This window comes from Cyprinus carpio, chromosome A21 (genome assembly GCF_018340385.1).
Source record: "Cyprinus carpio isolate SPL01 chromosome A21, ASM1834038v1, whole genome shotgun sequence".
NCBI lineage: Eukaryota > Metazoa > Chordata > Actinopteri > Cypriniformes > Cyprinidae > Cyprinus > Cyprinus carpio.
In genome coordinates this window covers 8,439,520-8,456,939 of record NC_056592.1, presented here as the reverse complement: position 1 = coordinate 8,456,939, position 17,420 = coordinate 8,439,520, and the positions used below count along the sequence as shown (strand labels likewise).

At 37.5% G+C, this 17,420-nt stretch overlaps 1 protein-coding gene across 2 annotated transcripts in view; it reads left to right on the top strand.

Annotated features, from left to right (window-relative positions):
• LOC109110388 (netrin receptor UNC5D-like) overlaps positions 1-5,335 on the top strand; it is a 168,866-nt gene extending 163,531 nt beyond the window's left edge. For both annotated transcript variants that reach the window (XM_042778845.1, XM_042778846.1), the window contains 2 exons: positions 52-230; positions 4,555-5,335. In XM_042778845.1, the coding sequence (XP_042634779.1) occupies positions 52-230; positions 4,555-4,795 (420 nt within the window). In that variant the 3' untranslated portion in view covers positions 4,796-5,335. The remainder of the gene's footprint in view (positions 1-51; positions 231-4,554) is intronic.
• The last annotated feature ends 12,085 nt before the right edge of the window (positions 5,336-17,420 follow it).

Below are 17,420 nucleotides of genomic sequence, written 5' to 3'. Positions count from 1 at the left end.
TTAACCCCTCTTTGAACTCTAATATGTCACTGCAATACTTCTTTCCTCCAGAGTGAAAAAGACACAGTGCCATTCTTCACACAATCAGACTGTACCATCACCTCCCAAACGGGGTCCAGGGCCTTCAAAATCCCCCTGTCCATTCGCCAGCGAATCTGCGCCACCTTCGACACAGCGAATGCCAAGGGCAAAGACTGGCAGCTCTTAGCGCAGAAACTGCATATAGACAGGTGAGAAAATTATGCAAAAACACACAGCAGACAAACATGGACATGCTTGGTCCATAGGCAAGCACACAGATGGTGACATACATGCTCAAATACAAACAAAACTGGGTCTCAACATATGGAAATCCCACACGTCTAATTTGCTCTATATTCTTCCAGCACATGGTCACATTAACCTTCGGCAGAGCCATAGGCAGTGGCTATGGGGCTGTAATGAGATCGAACTCATGCTTCTTGCAACCGTTAGTTCCAGGAAAATGTACCTCACATCTATGACAATACACTGACAAAGATATAAACACCCTTAAAGTGACAGTTCACCCTAAAATGCAAATTCTGTCATGCCATACATATATATATCTTGAGCATCAGATAAGCTCATTAGAATTTTGAGTTCCACAAAATAAATAACAATGTAGTTTGGAAGTAAATGATCTTTGGAAGTGAATTGACTTTTCATTATTGAGTGAACTCTCCCTTACCAAACAGTTTTGATTTCATTCATGTGCAACATCAGTGGTGGCTGGTCAATAGAGCGTGCTGGGGCGCCGCCCCCCTAAAGTCAGCCAGGGAAGAAGCCTACTAACATGTTAAAGGGGTCATATGATGCTATTTCAAGTTTTCCTTTCTCTTTGGAGTGTTACAAGCTCTTGGTGCATAGAGAAGATCTGTAAAGTTGCAAAGACTAAAGCCTCAAATCCAAAGAGATGTTCTTTATAAAAGTTAAGAGTCAACCACACACCCCTAAAACGTCTTGTTCTAACCCCCCCCCAAATCTCGATGTGGGAAGATTTGCATAACGCCACCAAAATGTTCACGCAAAGAAAGAAGGCGTAACTTTTATTCTCTCTGTTGCTACCACTGCCATGTTGTGAAGTCGCTGTGTGTTTCGTTGTGAAAGTGAAACTACCTTGTTAGGCCTTCCAAAAGTGGACAAGACTAGAAATTAGTGGTTAATTTGTATTTCAACGTTTCAGAACAGTCCAGCCCAAATATTCAGATGTGTGCTGCGCATTTTATGGAGGATGAGGACTGTTTCCTGAACCGGAACCACAAATGCAGACATGGTTTTATGTTTACGCAGCACGATACGCAATGCAACGCATAAAAAGACAGTGTAAGTCATTATAATCAGTAATTATGTCCCCACTGGATGCAACAAATGCCTCGTTTGTAATGGGTTTTATTGGTTTTTATCTCGTCTAGTGATGTCTGGATCGCGAACGAATCTTTCTATTTAATCGGATCTTCTTAGTGAACCGGTCGAACCAGTTCACCAAATCGATCTGAATCGTTTGAAATGGTTTACATCTCCAGTACGCACTAATCCACAGATTACTAAAGTTATTTGGTTTATAAACGTTCCTTACACTCCCTCTGATGTAAAATAAACCAATATCCCAAGTTATTCAGTTACTCCTAACAGTACATTGACTGAACTGCTAAAAGAGAACCGATGATGGGATGTGCACGAGCAGAGCAGCTGGACCGAGTCTCGTGCTGCTGGCCTGGGAGACAGCATAGTATGTTAAGGGGTGTAACATTTCCGTCACACGCTTGAGGTATTCAGCCAATCACAACGCACTGGATAGCTGGCCAATCAGAGCACACCTCATATTTTGGCCTGATGTGATTGGATATCTCTTCCAAAATTAAAGTTGATTTTATCTTTACAAAAATCCTATCCAAGAAAAAAAATTTAAATGTAAGTCATGCCCTTTATTGTTTTCCTTGTTTGTTATTTCAAAATCCTATCACCAAAGCATTGTGGACAACGACACAGAAGGTAATTGAAACAATACAGTTTAACTTGAGGCGATCATCACAGTCCAAGCACAATGGCTTGTGTAGATGATATAGTTATCCAATGGATATCTAATTTCAAGTAAAATATGAGTCTTTATGAACGTTTTACTATCTGTAGAATATTAAAATAGATATAGTATTTCAGGGTCTGACAACTTGACATATTTGTCAATACCATTATTAAGATTAAAAAAATAATGGTCTATTTTTAAACTTTACTGACTTATTATATCGGGCTTTATTAAACTTTATGAAAATATAATACATTTATATGCATTTTTTTTTTTACTACAAGTCAATTTATTGAACAATTTTCACAGTCTTTAAACTGAGTTCTTAAAGGATTTGATATCCTGTGGCTCCCTCGTGTGGACAACATTGGTATTATGGCCTACATCTCTGAATCACATTAATATAAATGGCTGCTTTTTATTTATTTATTTATTTATTTATTTATTTATTTATTTTTAATGATTACATTACTAACAATACATCCACATTAAACTCAAATTCACTGATTTGTGGGATCGTATTTCATGCTTTAACAGTTGAATTTTCAACTTCAACTACTTTGTCTGCTCTTTCTCTTCATTCCCACTCAAAAACATCCCTGGTCTTCTAGCCAGCTAGCAATTTTTATTTTAGCTAGCTGACTGTTTTTATTTTTCTTCCATTTCCCATAGTGATTTTAAAAACGCTTAACAAAAACAGACCCTCCAATCAAATTGTCCAAGAGGTTTTGGGGGCAGTCGTGGCCTAATGGATAGAGAATCGGAATTGTAACCCAAAGGTTGCGGGTTTGAGTCTCAGGATCGACAGGAATTGTAGGTGGGGGAGTGAATAACCAGCGCTCTCTCCACCTTCAATACCACCACTGAGGTGAGACCCTTGAGAAAGGCTCCAAACTCCCAGCTGCTCCCCGGGTGCTGCAGCATTGGCTGCCCACTGCTCGTGGTTGTAGGTTGGGAAAGGCTCCAAAGTGTGTGTGTGTGTGTGTGTGTGTGTGTGTGTGTGTGTGTGTGTGTGTGTGTGTGTGTGTGTGTGTGTGTGTGTGTGTGTGTGTGTGCACTGCGCTGTGTGTGCACTTGGGTGGGTTAAATGCAGAGCACAAATTCCTATAATGGGTCACCATATGGGCTCTGTTATGGGCCACACGTCATGTCACTTAACTTGAGTTTAAAATCTGTTGCGTGTTTATTCGCTTCACTGCAGCGGAGGATGAATAAAACTTTCTTTCATGATGTGGATTTACTTTTGCAAAATTTTCACCAGGGATAAATAACAGAGTTGTTTTTGAAATGAGGCTGGGAGAGTCGGACAGAAGGTTTTAGGGGAATTTTCTAGCTGGTCAGAGCCCCAGGCAGTGTGTAATGAGAATTTCTCCTCCTTGTTAAGCGGATTTCTGCAATTACCTTCTGAGGATGTGCAAGCTTGTCTAAACAGTGCAGAGGGCAATTACCCAGAGAGCCGTGGTGCAGAAGTTGGTGTAGTCCAACACTGCCCCCTGCTGGAGTCTGAATACCTACAGAAAATCAAAGAATTACAATGTTTACATCGCCACATCAGTGCTGCGGAATATCGTTAAGGACTGGCTGATGGTGAGGTAAAATATCCTGCTGAAAAGACCAGCATGACATATTTTGTGATCTCACCAGGCTGTTTAACTAGCGACATCATGCTGGTCGGTCACCAGTTTTATCCGTGCAAATTTTCCTAACTAGCTATGGAATTAATGATGGTTAATGTTTTTTCTTTTTTTTACATTTTAGCTGTTTTTAATTCATTGACTGCTGTGACTCTTTGTTTTCTAAAACAACATTAACGGAAGGTCAGCACAAGGTCAACAGGAAGTTTTCCTGCCATAAATAAAACCCAGCTGCGTTCAAATGTGAGGGCAGAAGATGAGCTGTCTGCTTCTTTAAGACACACACCTGCAGAACTGTGATTTCCGCTTCTGTGATTCAATTGTGACTCAAAGATGGGTTGATTTTCTTCAAGCAAAACTTCTTTAATATCCTTCTCGCTTTTATAAACTAATATAACCATTTTGATATGTTGTTGGGGCATACAGGCATTACAGGATAACATTATTAAATTGAAAATTGTGCAGACCGAGAAACCTTGCAATAGAGTAAAATAATTCAGTGTCTCGGCGCAATAATATGAATTTATATAACCAAACTTGTGGATTAGCTCAATAAGAATTGTAAATAAAAACATACAAAAATATAAACACTGTGCTTATTCACAGATTTAAAAACTTTACAGCGTTTATTTATCTATGTTAGTGTTTTTATAATTACAATAAATATTATATTTATAAATATATTTTTAAGTTTACTGATCAAATGCTAATTCATAATATATTAACTTTAGTTCATTTATACTTGTATTAATATTTGTCCCTGCTCTCTCTTTGCAGAGAGACCTTGTTTAGTTGCTTTTTATTCAGTTTTATTTAGTACTGTTCAGACTGTGCTGTTAATCCAATTTTGTCCCTCTTTTTTTCTTCCCCATACAGGAACCTGGGTTATTTTGCACGCCAGACGAGCCCGTCCGCTGTCATTCTGAGTTTATGGGAAGCTCAGCATCAGGAGCGGGGTGATCTGGACTCTTTGGCCAGCGCTCTGGAGGAAATTGGCAAAGTTCAGTCCAAACATTCCACCAGCGCGGACACTTTGGACCACATCAGCAAAACCATCCCCTCCAGCGACTCCATCATGAACCGCAGCAGTGAGGAACTCGACACAAACCACACCTAAGAACAGTTTCATTGGAAATGAACACTAAAACAGTGTCCTTAACGGAGATAAGAGGGTACGACAATGGGAGAGAGGAGGTGGAACTTTAAGAGGTTGCAAAGCCCTGCAAATAGTTGCCCCTCCCCTCCTGGACTGATAAAAACAGGGTGTTAAAGATGGGTTGTGACCAAACAGACAAGCGTCAGTGATTCACAGAAACTCTCACACACACAGTATTCCTATCAAGTACCCTTAAACACATCAGAACAAACTGACTTATACACTAAGCCTGTCTGATGAAAATTTGCAGCTAAAGATTGTTGGTATGCTTTCGCGATCATTTGTTTCCATAAAGGCAAACTGAGAAAGTTCAACAGCCTAGATGTTGACTTGTGACCACAGACCGGGGCTGCCTCGATGCTTCAGAGTGTTGAAGAATGTGTTGTTGTTTTTGTGAGACACTTTTATTTTGCGTCTTTCTGTTTGAAAACCACAATGGTTGTCTGCATTTCTGGGTAACTTTCTGATTGCAAATAGATTAAAAAAAAAAAAAAAAAAAAAGCATCTGTATTATTGAATACTATTAAAGCCTGTTGGATAGCAAACCAGTGTAAACTTAAAGATGTACTCAAAGATAACCAAAACGTTGTTATACATTTACTTTTGCAGCCTATCAAAATATATAATTATTATTGCTGTTATTTTTTGTCTGAAGTGGGGAATATAAAAGAAGAAAGCAGAAAACGATCATGCTTAATAATGAGAAAGTGTGATTTGAGGTAAAGAATATAATAAAAAATTTAAAGGGATACTTCACCTAAAAAATATAGAAATTCTTCAAAATCATAAAAGTACTTCTTGTAACTCATCACTATAAGTCTTCTAAAGCCATATGATAACTTTGTTAGAAACAGACTGAAATTATATTCTTTTAGGGTCTTTTTTATGGCTTGAAATCTTCGGTCCACATCCATTGACTAAAGAAAGAAACTGGTAAAAATGGGTTTGGAACAAAAGAGGGTGAACAAATGTTTACAGAATTGTCATTTTGGGGTAAACTGTCTCTTTAAATGTTACCAAGCTGACTGCTGATCGGTCAGAATCCTTCTCTATTAGCTGTCTCTCAAAATGATGAATGATGGACAGCTGTGTGTAAAATTAATTGGATAACCCAGTAAAAATCCATCAAACATATTTTGACAGGAACCTCTGGTGGTTTGATCTAAAACACACACTCATATCATCCGAGAGGAATGATTCCCATATGTGATTTTTTCCCCTTGTTGTTTTATCTTTCCTCTAAATACATCCAGTACCAGCTTGTGACCTCATATTGACCAGATTGGATCAATGCTGACCTCTGAAAAAGCATTTTAACACATCTCACCTGCTAGAAAACTACAAAATGCTGACAGGTGCACACGCATACATGCATAATAAAGCATAGATGTATAATCAACCATGTCGCAACATAAAGCGTACAGTATCTGCCGCATCTCATCCCAAGTAAAGCATATCACTTCATCTGAGTTTGAAAGATGAGCTGTGCGAGAGTGTGGTGCTAATACTAGATTAGCATACAACTGTGTGAATATGTGATGAAATAGTCTGTTGCATCAGACTATAAAAAGAGATTGTGTTTTTTGACATAAAAAAAAAACGTATATATGCCGTGTCTGAGGTACATTAGGGAAGGAATGTAAGGGAACAGAGGACATGAGAAGGAAATAAGGAAGAGAGATGAGAAAGAGAAGACGTTTGAAATGGAAGGAAGAAAGAAAAAAGAATGACACATGAAATGAGAAAAGAAAAAAAGAGGAGATGAGATTTGGAATGGAAGAGGGAACAACAGAAAAGGGAAGAGAAGAGGATCAAAAAAAGGAAATATTGAAGTAAAGGGAAAGGAAAAGAGAAGAGGAAATATGAAAGGGATGGAGAGGAAATAGGAAAGGGGAATAAATAAAATTGAATAAATGATATATTTACTGGCGGTGGGGGGAAATGTTTTTATTACTCCTTCATAATGTATGTATTTGCACTGATATATATATATATAAATGGTTTTATTGTTGAGATAAAATCAGTGAAAGAAGCATTCAATTGTGGACACTGAGTAACTGAATTGGCCTACTACATTGTTTATAAAAAGAATTATGTCAAATATGTAGAAGGTAAGAGTGTGCAGTAGGTATGCTCTTGGACACTTTACAATCCCTATTGCCAATGCACAAAATTGGATCAAAAATATAAAATGTCAATTTTTATTTTTATGAATCGCATGTGAAAACGTCATGAAGATTCCATAGCTTACTGATGTTTGCAGCGGTTTTCGGTTCACAAAGTGTTTTGTTTTTCAAGCCATTTTAAATGATCGTAAACTATATGCATCTACTGCAGTATTCCTAGTATTCCATCCGTGGCCTGTGTGTGCCGCTGCAGTAAGTGATTCTTAACAGCAGAGGGCGGCAGATGACTTGTTTTCCCCCTATTTCTCTTGTACTCTGTAAGTCTACTCTAAACAGACAAGTTAGTCTAATTAAGTCTCTTCATTGTCCACAACAATATTCAAAAGACCCATGACTTTTCCAGTTGTTACTGGATAAGGATTTAAACAAATGGTTTTACTGAACATTACTATCTAATGAAATATTCTAGAAAAATATATATATTTATAAAATGTGGACTTTTTAGGCTTCCTCACATGTACAGGTTATCTAATACTGTGGAAACCCTGTTTATTTAAAGGAAAGCAACAGTTGTTGAGGCGGTGAAATAATTTTAAGGTCCTTTTTTAAAGCTTCTTTTATTGTTTTTGCTTTCTCTTATTTTAAATCACTTTGCGTGAACTTGAGGTCCCATAGTGGACCTCAGACCCATCGTTGAGAACCACTGGTTTACAGTATTACTTTGTTTATATATTAGTTTCATTTGTTTTCAAGCTTAGAAAATGCATGAAATTTAAAGTTCACATAAAAGTCTGTTCTGACTCAGGATAGTATTATTAATTGATTTATTAAATTTTTATATATATAAATGTTTATGCAGTACTTTAAACTTGAAATGCACTCACTCTGCTGTTTTGAAGCAAGAACACAATGCTGTTTACATTAAGGAAGGATGCCATTCCAGATGTCACAGACCTCAGCCAGTGCCGACATCTCCAGCCTGGGCCTCTAACACTCACCAAACATACACACTTCCCTGGAGCTTCACACTCCCACTCGAACACTTAACTTAAACAATCCAGATCTCTGGATAGCACAGGGTTTGTATATGTGTGTGTGTATGTGTGTGTGTGTGTGTGTGTGTGTGTGTGTGTGTGTGTGTGTGTGTGTGTGTGTGTGTATGTGTTTGTGTGTGTGTGTGTGTGTGTGTGTGTGTGTGTGTGAGGCGATGACTGCTTTACACAAACATCTCAGTCACCAGTCCCTTGCCAGTCCCTACACCGTTGCCAATCCCCTAAAGTATTTACACTTCAATTTCAAATGTATTATTGGTCAAACTAATGGCTCCTGTAAAGTTTATATCTTCCCAGAAGAAGGAACTGCACATGTCCTGATGAAAAACTTCCCCTTTCCTTTGTTCTTCGAGGAGCGCAAATCAGATATGGATCAAGTCACAAGACACAGCGGGGGAATAATTTACTTAAGGCCTCAGGCACTTTCAGGAGGTTCTAGTTCGTGAAACCGCAAATATATCCACCACACGGCACAAGTCAGTAATTACAAAACTAGCAACTCTGTTTTAAAGGACCAGTTTTATCCCTTTAAGCCTGGATAGAGTTGCATGTGCTGTATTATACAGGTTTTTTTGTGCACTCTCATCAGTTTTTGTTCATTAAATGAAGGTTTTACTGTATTCACGGTGTTGTGTGAGTGGGCTGCTTTGTCTCTGCTGTTCACAGGGGCAAATGAGCCTGTGACTTGAATGAGCACAGCGTGTCCGCCAGATGTCAAACTCTACAGGGCAACCTCCACCCTGCTTTTTCTCACCGCCTAACTGCTGGGACAACTGTTCTCACTCAAATGGATAAAAGATGACTGTCTCTTTTTCTTTTTTCTTCTTCTCTCTCTCTCTCTAACTCACTCTCTCAGGGCCGGATGAAAGGCCTCCCAAACACCCACTCCATTTGCATGCCATTCAGTCCAGAACACACAGGGAGCCTGTGTGCCGGAGAGGGAGAAAAGAGATAGACGGAGAGAGAGAGAGCAATGCACCGAGGAAAAAAGGTCACAGCTAACTGTATAACTGTACAGCAATTTTGAGTGCGAGAGATAACTAGATAATGCTCAAGTCCGTTTTGTGTAGTAAAAGAAAGCGAGAGACAAAAAGAGGAGCAGGGTAGTGGAGTCATGTGAAACTCATGAGGGCAGACCTTTCGAAAAAGGTCTGAATTGTTGCTCACTGCCTTGTTTTGCAGTTTGCAGTTTCCTTTGTAGCCTGGATACAAGCACACACTCACTCTTTCTCTCTGTTTTATCACTTTTGTTTTGGTATGGAAGGGATCAGGGAGTTGTTTGTTCAATGCTCTCAAGAAAAAGTTGGGAAAGTCAGTAATGTAAAAATGCTGCAATAAACAATGTTTTTTGGTTAGTTGTAAGTTTCCATGGTGGACAATTATTACGGATTTAGATTTAATGGAAAGGATGCTTGTACTTTTACTGTAAAATATTGCAAAAAAAAAAAAAAACAGAATTTATATAATGTATAATTTATAGAATTAATAGTGAAAATCATAAATAACGAAAAAGTGCTACAGAAAACTGTTGATTGTTAAGCTGTGAATTACTTTTGTGAAAAATAACATTAGAGTTAATGAGATACATATGGTTTTAATGTGAAATACTGTATAAAAAGGTTTGTTTTTGGACCTAAAAAGAATTAGTTTATATAAAGTATAATTTATATAATTTACAGTTTAATTAAAAAGCACCTTCCAAAAGTCCCTGTATGGTGCATCACATTGCATTTCATTGCATTTTTTTTAATTGTGCTTATGTATTGTTTTATGCTATGCATGGATTTACCAAAAAAAAAAAAAAAAAAAAAAAAACAGTGAAAAGTAAAAAAAAAAGTCTCTGGTTCCTCAATTTTACAGAAAAACTATAGTAACTACAGTGTGTGAAACTCTGTTTCTGCAGGGAGCAATGCAGGAAGTGTTTACTGTTCCTTTCGTGATGTCTAGATCCTCAACTTTGCTCCCCAACCCCCTCCATCTCTCTTGTGCTCTTTCTCATGGCTGGCTTTTCCATTTCAGCCCTGCTGTGCTCTCTTCCATGAGTTCATTGCTGAAGATGTGGAATATTGTCTGCAGCAGACTTAATGCTGAAATATAACCCAGAGGAATGTCTTTATGAATCTTACTCCATCAAGATGAACTTTCTGAAAATGTGTGAACTTGCAACAATGAAATAATGGAACTTAAAATCGACAGCCAAAAGCTTTGCTAGAACACTGCACATGTCACAGTCTGAGCAGGCAGGTTGCTTTTTTTTTTCATTTTGGATAAATTTTACATACAGAAAGGCTCTGTGATATTGCCTTAATCTTTACACATGGTAATGCATTGATATTTGTTGATATATCTTGGAGTAACATGCAAATGCAGTCAGTATCTGTGGTGTACAGCAATGTCCAAAAGCCTGAGACCACTAGTTGTTCTTACTTTTACTATATTGCTTTATTTAATTGCCAACAATTGTTTCTCCAAAGTAATAATATGTTTATTATATAATAGACTACATACAAGACTGTGCTTCAGGCACAGTAGTGGAACACAGACTGTCTTTTATGGATAGTAACTACAGCAATCAGATTAGAGTCGGCATTAGCACATCTACTACTAGTGTGAATAATTTCATCACATGTATCCATGATTACAGTCCTACAAGGGACCTTGTTTGTTTGAGTGAATTAGTGTGTTTCTGGAGAGACAGATGTATACTCTTTGTGTTTGACCACAGCATGCACACACACACACTCCCCCAGTCGGCGTCAAGTCGCATGCTTTGAATTACTGTACATTTAAGCCTGGTAAGAAGCCAAGGGCCAACTGCCTTAGACTGGATCAGACAACAGTCTGAATCAACTGTCTCACTCTGTCTTATTTTCTTTTCTTCTATGTATCTATAAGAGCTTTTTTCATCTTTATTTGCTCACTGTCTCCGTCTGTCCTTCCCTCATTTATTACGTTCCTTTTTCCCCTTTTTCTTCAGCTCGTCAAAGCTGTTCTGTCTTTACATTGGCATTCAGTCCCCCGTCTGTTTTTCTTTATTCTTGTCTAATCCACTCTTTCATTTCTCCTGCTTTTTCTCTGTGTCTATTTGAGTCGTCTGTATCAAACTGTGCTCATCTTCTTTTTTCTAAGAATATTTGCCTCTATAGAATGAGAGCATTTGAAATCAGCTTCTTTTAAATTAATAGTTCACATAAAATAAAATATTAAATGTCATTGTCCCACCCTCATGTTGTTCCAAACCTGTATGACTTTTTGTCTTGCTGTGTGTTTGTGAAAGAGAAAGAAAGAAATAGACAGGGAGGTAAAACTTTAAGCGCTGTGTTGGTGTGTCATCAGCATCAGGTGACTGATCAGGCCACATTTATGGAACACGAATCTCCACCCATACATGCAATACATGCCCAAGTAAACAGCCAACCTAATGATGTCACACACACACACACACTCATAAACATCCTCTCTCCTGCTGTTTATTTCTCTTGTTTGGGGCCCTACACCCAGTTCTTGACATCATTTTTTTTTTTCTCTTTTCCTTTTACTCATCATAAACCCACCCACCTGTTGTAACTAACTAACTAGGACTATGCAGTAGCCCATTTTTTGTACATGTTATGGTAATACTATGGTATTCTTTGAAGGGCTTTGGAGTGCCATATAAATACTATGGTACAGGAATATAGAAACTATTCTTTATCATAGTACACAGTTATGGTCCAAATTTTACATACACATTCCAGTATCTGCAAAGTGTTAATTATAAGAGGGATCATACAAAATGCATGTTATTTTTTTATTTAGTCACATAAAAGACATTTAAATATAGTCCATGAGATAAAATAATAGTTGAATTTGACTTTTTTTTTTTTTTGTGGGGGGCATGATTGTTTAATGAATTAAAAGTTCAAAAGAACAACATTTATTAGAAATAGAGATCTTTTGTAATATTATAAATATCTGTCAATTTGATCAATGTAACGCATTCATGCTGAATAACAGTATTAATTCATTATTGAAAATTTGTACTGACCGCAAACATTTGAATGATAGTGTATGCCTTATTATCATTATGTTAGTCTCTGAAGTGCCATGTTAATATTGATGATACCATGGTGTAAAGATGCATGATATTACCAATTGATACCATCCTTATACCACGGTACTGCCACAGTATGCTTTATAAGGGTATCTCTTATTCACCTCTCATCTTCCACTCCTCTCTTTTCCTATTATTTTCACCCACCCACACAAGCTACCCAAGTGTCTTCCAATCCTTAGGCCTAGTGTGTGTGTGTGTGTGTGTGTGTGTGTGTGTGTGTGTGTGTGTGTGTGTGTGTGTGTGTGTGTGTGTTTGTGTGTGTGTGAGACTTGAGGTCGACTGGGCATAGTGACCTATGTCTCATTAAAGACCTAGTCTCAGTCTTTAGCCTCAATGGAAAGCAGACATTCACTAGCGCACAAACACACACACAAAAGGGAGAAAGAACAGAGGGAGGGCGGCAGGGAGCACAGGGGTCAAGGCCAATAAGGAGGCCTTTAGCTGTGTTTATGAGTCTGTTATGATTCAGGCCTATGAGTCACACACACCACTGCATATACACACTTTAAACACACCACCTCCCTCAGTCTTGCACATACTGCATAATGAGCAATACTTTCTGAGTCAATTAGTTTAGAGAGTTTCACTAGTTCACTGACTTTCAGTTCATAAATAAATCACACAGTTCTGTGTTGTAAATAGTGGACATACTTTCAGAGGTAACATCTGCCCATTATGTAGCTTTGCTGAGGATTTAGACTCAGATTTGCAAACATTTAATCATGTCTACTAAATTAAAACTCTGACAAGCCATCCTTTAGGCAGAAGTCCTTCTGAAAGCTATATCACAGGCAAATATTCCACATCTGGAACTGCTAAAGATTCCTCACATATCTGAAGAAATATTACTCAGTCTTTGCTGGATGAATAGCTGTTCTCATCACTAGCAACTGAGAGCACTGTAAATTGGACACTTAAGCTACACTGAGTAATGTATGTGTGTTGTTGTCGTAACAAAATATACTAAATAGCATTTATAGCACTTTTCATAAGTTCCACAAAAAGGAGTTTTGTTCGATGTGTGTTTCTTTAAATGCTAGCGCTTTTGGACTTGTGACCTTTAAGAATAAAACACATTTTCAAACTTTATTTAGTTTATTAAGTTTAAATTTACTTATACCTATACAGAGATGTAATAAATTACATATTTTGATCTATATCAAGAGTGATATTGCCATTTATTTTACCTACATTGGGTGATATATACTTTACACATATGAACTTTCTATGGGTAGATGAAGATTTAACAACATATATAAATTCCCCATAGAAAAATGTTTATATGTACATATGTTGATAACTACATATATATATATATATATATATATATATATATATATATATATATATATATTATATATATATATATATAATATAATAGTAAAAATTTTATATGTATATATATTACATATTGTATTATAGTATATGCAGCAACCATGAATGTTAACAAAATCTAAAAAGGAAAAAAACTAAACGGCGACATCCAGCTTAGAAGGCAAGCAGAATATTCACAAAAGAATGGATTCTTTTCATATTCTTTTGCTCTGTACAGACAAAGTAGGAATTGTAGACGGCAAGCGATTGATACACTCTGCTATTTTGCTGTAGAGAGAGAGAGTGGAAGAACATTCATATTTGTAAGGACAAAAAAGAAAGACAATAAAACACAAAGACACTGATCATAAAAGAAAGAGACAAGGAGAAAGTGATATGTGAAACAGACTGTAGTGCTGGGGTCAGGATCGTATTATCCTCCAGTCATCTGAATAGACAACGTGACACAGGAAAAATCCACGCCCTTATCACCGGCAGCCATACTGAATTACCGGATGTGCTTTAAGATAATACCTACCTTGTAAATTTTCAAGGCCCTGACTTCCCAGGTCTTCTTAGCTTAGAAAAACTCTGCAAGGCCAAAAAGGAGTGTCGAGGATTCACATTCAGGTGTTTTATCTGAAGCCCTTCAATGCTTTATTTGTGTTTTGTGATTGTTTTCCAGTGCTACGGAGTTAGCATGGCCTATTCTGAACTGCTTCAGGGGCAACAAATGCCACTTGTTGCAACCACAGGAAAAATGGAAAGCAACATTCTGTCTGCCGTGATCATTTTCACAGTAAAAGTTTCAAGTGAATTATTCTGTGAATAACAGAATCAAATTCAGACTTTTTACTTGTTTCTGGAAAGCTGGAAAGTTCATGTGCTTTTAAGAGCACATAAACAGACACTGAGAGCTTGTATAATTCAGATGACTCAATGAAATCCTTTGGGAGCCATTGAGGTTTATTTTTAGGCCTGTGGCTGTGTCCGGCATGTTTCTCAGTGAATTGTCGGTGTTGATGATTGTACGAGAGGGGGTAAATGAGGGGATGTGTGGACGTGAAGACTTGCTGGAACATTCTCTAACAAAATGCTGAGGTGTTTTGAGATATTTGAGATGAAGAACATGAATGCATTGTGCATATGACCATGTTTCTGCATGTTTCTGAGCTGAACCGTGGAGTGTCACACTTCAAATATGGTCACGTGTTACATCTGTCACATGGATAAATGTTACATCAGGAATTCATTTTATCCAACAGAGGGTTTGCAGACACAAAACTATAAACATATCAGCTGCTTTCAGAGTTAGTTCAAAGACAAGTTCAAGTCTGTGTCTTTTCTGTTTTAAACACTTGAGAAACAATGAGAAGGCGTCACTGGAGCAACCCGTGACGCTCAGGAAGTTTTCCTTCACTTTATTTTCACTCCTTTTTCCTCTCCGGCTTCAACCCTGTTCAGAGCCCCCGTTTCCCCCTCCTTGTGTCATTTCCCATCTGCTCTGATAGAAAATGCAGGCTTGTAGTTTATCAGCAGGTCAAATGGCGTCATCCGATTAAATTGAACAGGATCAAAGAAATTTAAGACATTTTAATAGTATGTTTTGTGGTTGGTATAGCTGGCAAACTTTAGGAAATGATTAGTGAGTTTTCATGCTGTTTCATTTCCTCACATGGTGGTGTATTATGGATATTTTGTTCCTCATACTATACGCTTTTGCCTCTTGATGTCTGGATAAATACATGCTTATGCAATAAACTTGGGTTTGACTGTGTGGGTGTATCCGGTTTAGTAAAAGTAAAGGTGTGCACAGGTGTTCGTGGGCTGTGCATAGTTTTGGTATTGTCAGGCAACTTTCATATGAAGTCATTTCCTGCTTTTGACAAGATCCCATGAACACACACACACACACAAACACATGAAATCAAACTCAGGAAGGGATGTGAAAGGAGACAAACACTCATAATTTTCTTTGAGCAAGGAAGAGACAAACAATGACTGTGGCCTTCATACTGTCAGGTTTTACATACATTTGTTGGCTATTTAATTGCAAAATTATTTTTTTTTATCATATTGTTATTGCTGACTACATAATAAAACATGAATTAAATAAAAAGTTTTAAATGTCTTTTGATTTTTCAAACAAATTATAAATTTAAGCCTAGACAAACGTGGAGATTAATAAAGCCAATGGAATCAGATTCAATATCTTTTAAGCGCTGCAAACTTTGTGGACCACAGATAAAGACCTTTTTTATTGCTCTAGTTGAAGCTGCTTGCAGAGACATTTTGAGGATATTTTTGTGTATTCTCATTCTTAAATGTAATAAAAAATTTCTAATAATAAGTAGATTCTATTATTAGTCTTATTCAAAGTCTGCCTCTAGGAATCTTTATTACGTCCTAGCAATGTTGCAAGACTTTCAGGCTTTTTTGCCAATATCCACGTTCAAACATGTTGAGGATCCACTCTGAAATGGCATGAAGCTGACTGTCCTGAATGGATTTAATCTAGTGAATGCAAACATAGCACATTAAAGGGAAAATTCTGTTGTTATTTTTTCATCATCTAGCTAATGTTGCTGCTAAAAGTTATCGTGTGACTTTGAAAGTGGTCACTGTGAACCTGTTATATGGAAATGATCTAAAGTATGTGATTTAAAAAAAATAAAATAATAATAACTTTTTTGTGTGTTTCACAAAACAAAAACAGCATGTGTGTGTCCATATGTGTTGTGACATAAACAGACCCTAACAAAGGGTCCTCAGGGAACCATGCTTACAATTTTGATGGTAACTGTACTAAATCAAAACTGTGTTTCCAAGTTTTTGTCAGTGCCATGAGCTGAACATCCTGTTCATGTGTTCTCAAAAATGTATACACAGATATGATTTATAAAACACAAAAAAACAAAACATGTTGATTCTGCTTCACATTTTCCCGAGCATGAGGCCGCACAGATCATTTCTCTGAATTATGGGACACATCCTGCAGCCCAGACGAGAGTATCCTGGTGTCAACCACCACCATCCTGTATTTTGTCAAACAAAATCTCCTCATTCCTCTCTGATTGCATACTTCTGTTGCCTCTTCACTAAAAAAAAAATTAAAATAATAACCTTTAGCGATGCAAAAGTTTGTGCAACATCTTCCAGCATTCCAAACAGTGTCCTTGGACTCACCCAAAACCCTTCCCCTTAAATATAAATGAAGAGAGGAGGAGGCATGGAAAGAATCTCTGCTTAACTAAGTGATGGCAAAAATATGTGATAATTAGCCCTGTCCCACGGTAAATTCACCATCAGGCATGCTGAGTTCATCGTCTGGGTCGGGCCCTCTCATGTCCACTTTGAGCTCCCTAAACAATACAAATTTAGGAATAAAGCCCTTTTGCTTTGTTTGTTTATGCGTGTGGGAGTGAAAGAGATAGTTTGAGGGAAACAGTGCAGACTTGGTTAATTATGCTAGTGTGAAAAGTAGCAGTCGGATGCCTTTAAGCAACACTGTCATGCAAGGTCATTGGAGTGTGTGAGAGTGGCATTCTCTGTGGCCGGCCACAGGCATTACTCATTACGCTTCTCTGAGGGAGCCCTTCCCACAATGTGAACAATAAGGCCTCTGCGGTGTTTTCCAATAGATTTCCACTCAAAACAGCAGAAGTCATTCCCAACTTGTCATCACAGGCTTGCCACAACACTCATATATTCTTGTTTTATACCCCAAAATTTATTTTGGTGCCTTCCACTGTAAATTGATTTATTATTATGTATAAATTTGTTTTTTAAAAGACTAAAATCCATGGTTTCCACCAAAACAGCTGCACAGATGCGTGGGTTATTGCATGACACTGTGTCAAGATTACTGGTGCTTCACGTATTAAAAATACTAAAAAAAGAAACTATATATTTTCTTCTTGTAAACTGTACAGTCTCTCTCCCTCTCTCTGTTTCCTGATTTTTTATATTTTCTGCCTCATTAGACTAAGCTCTCAGCA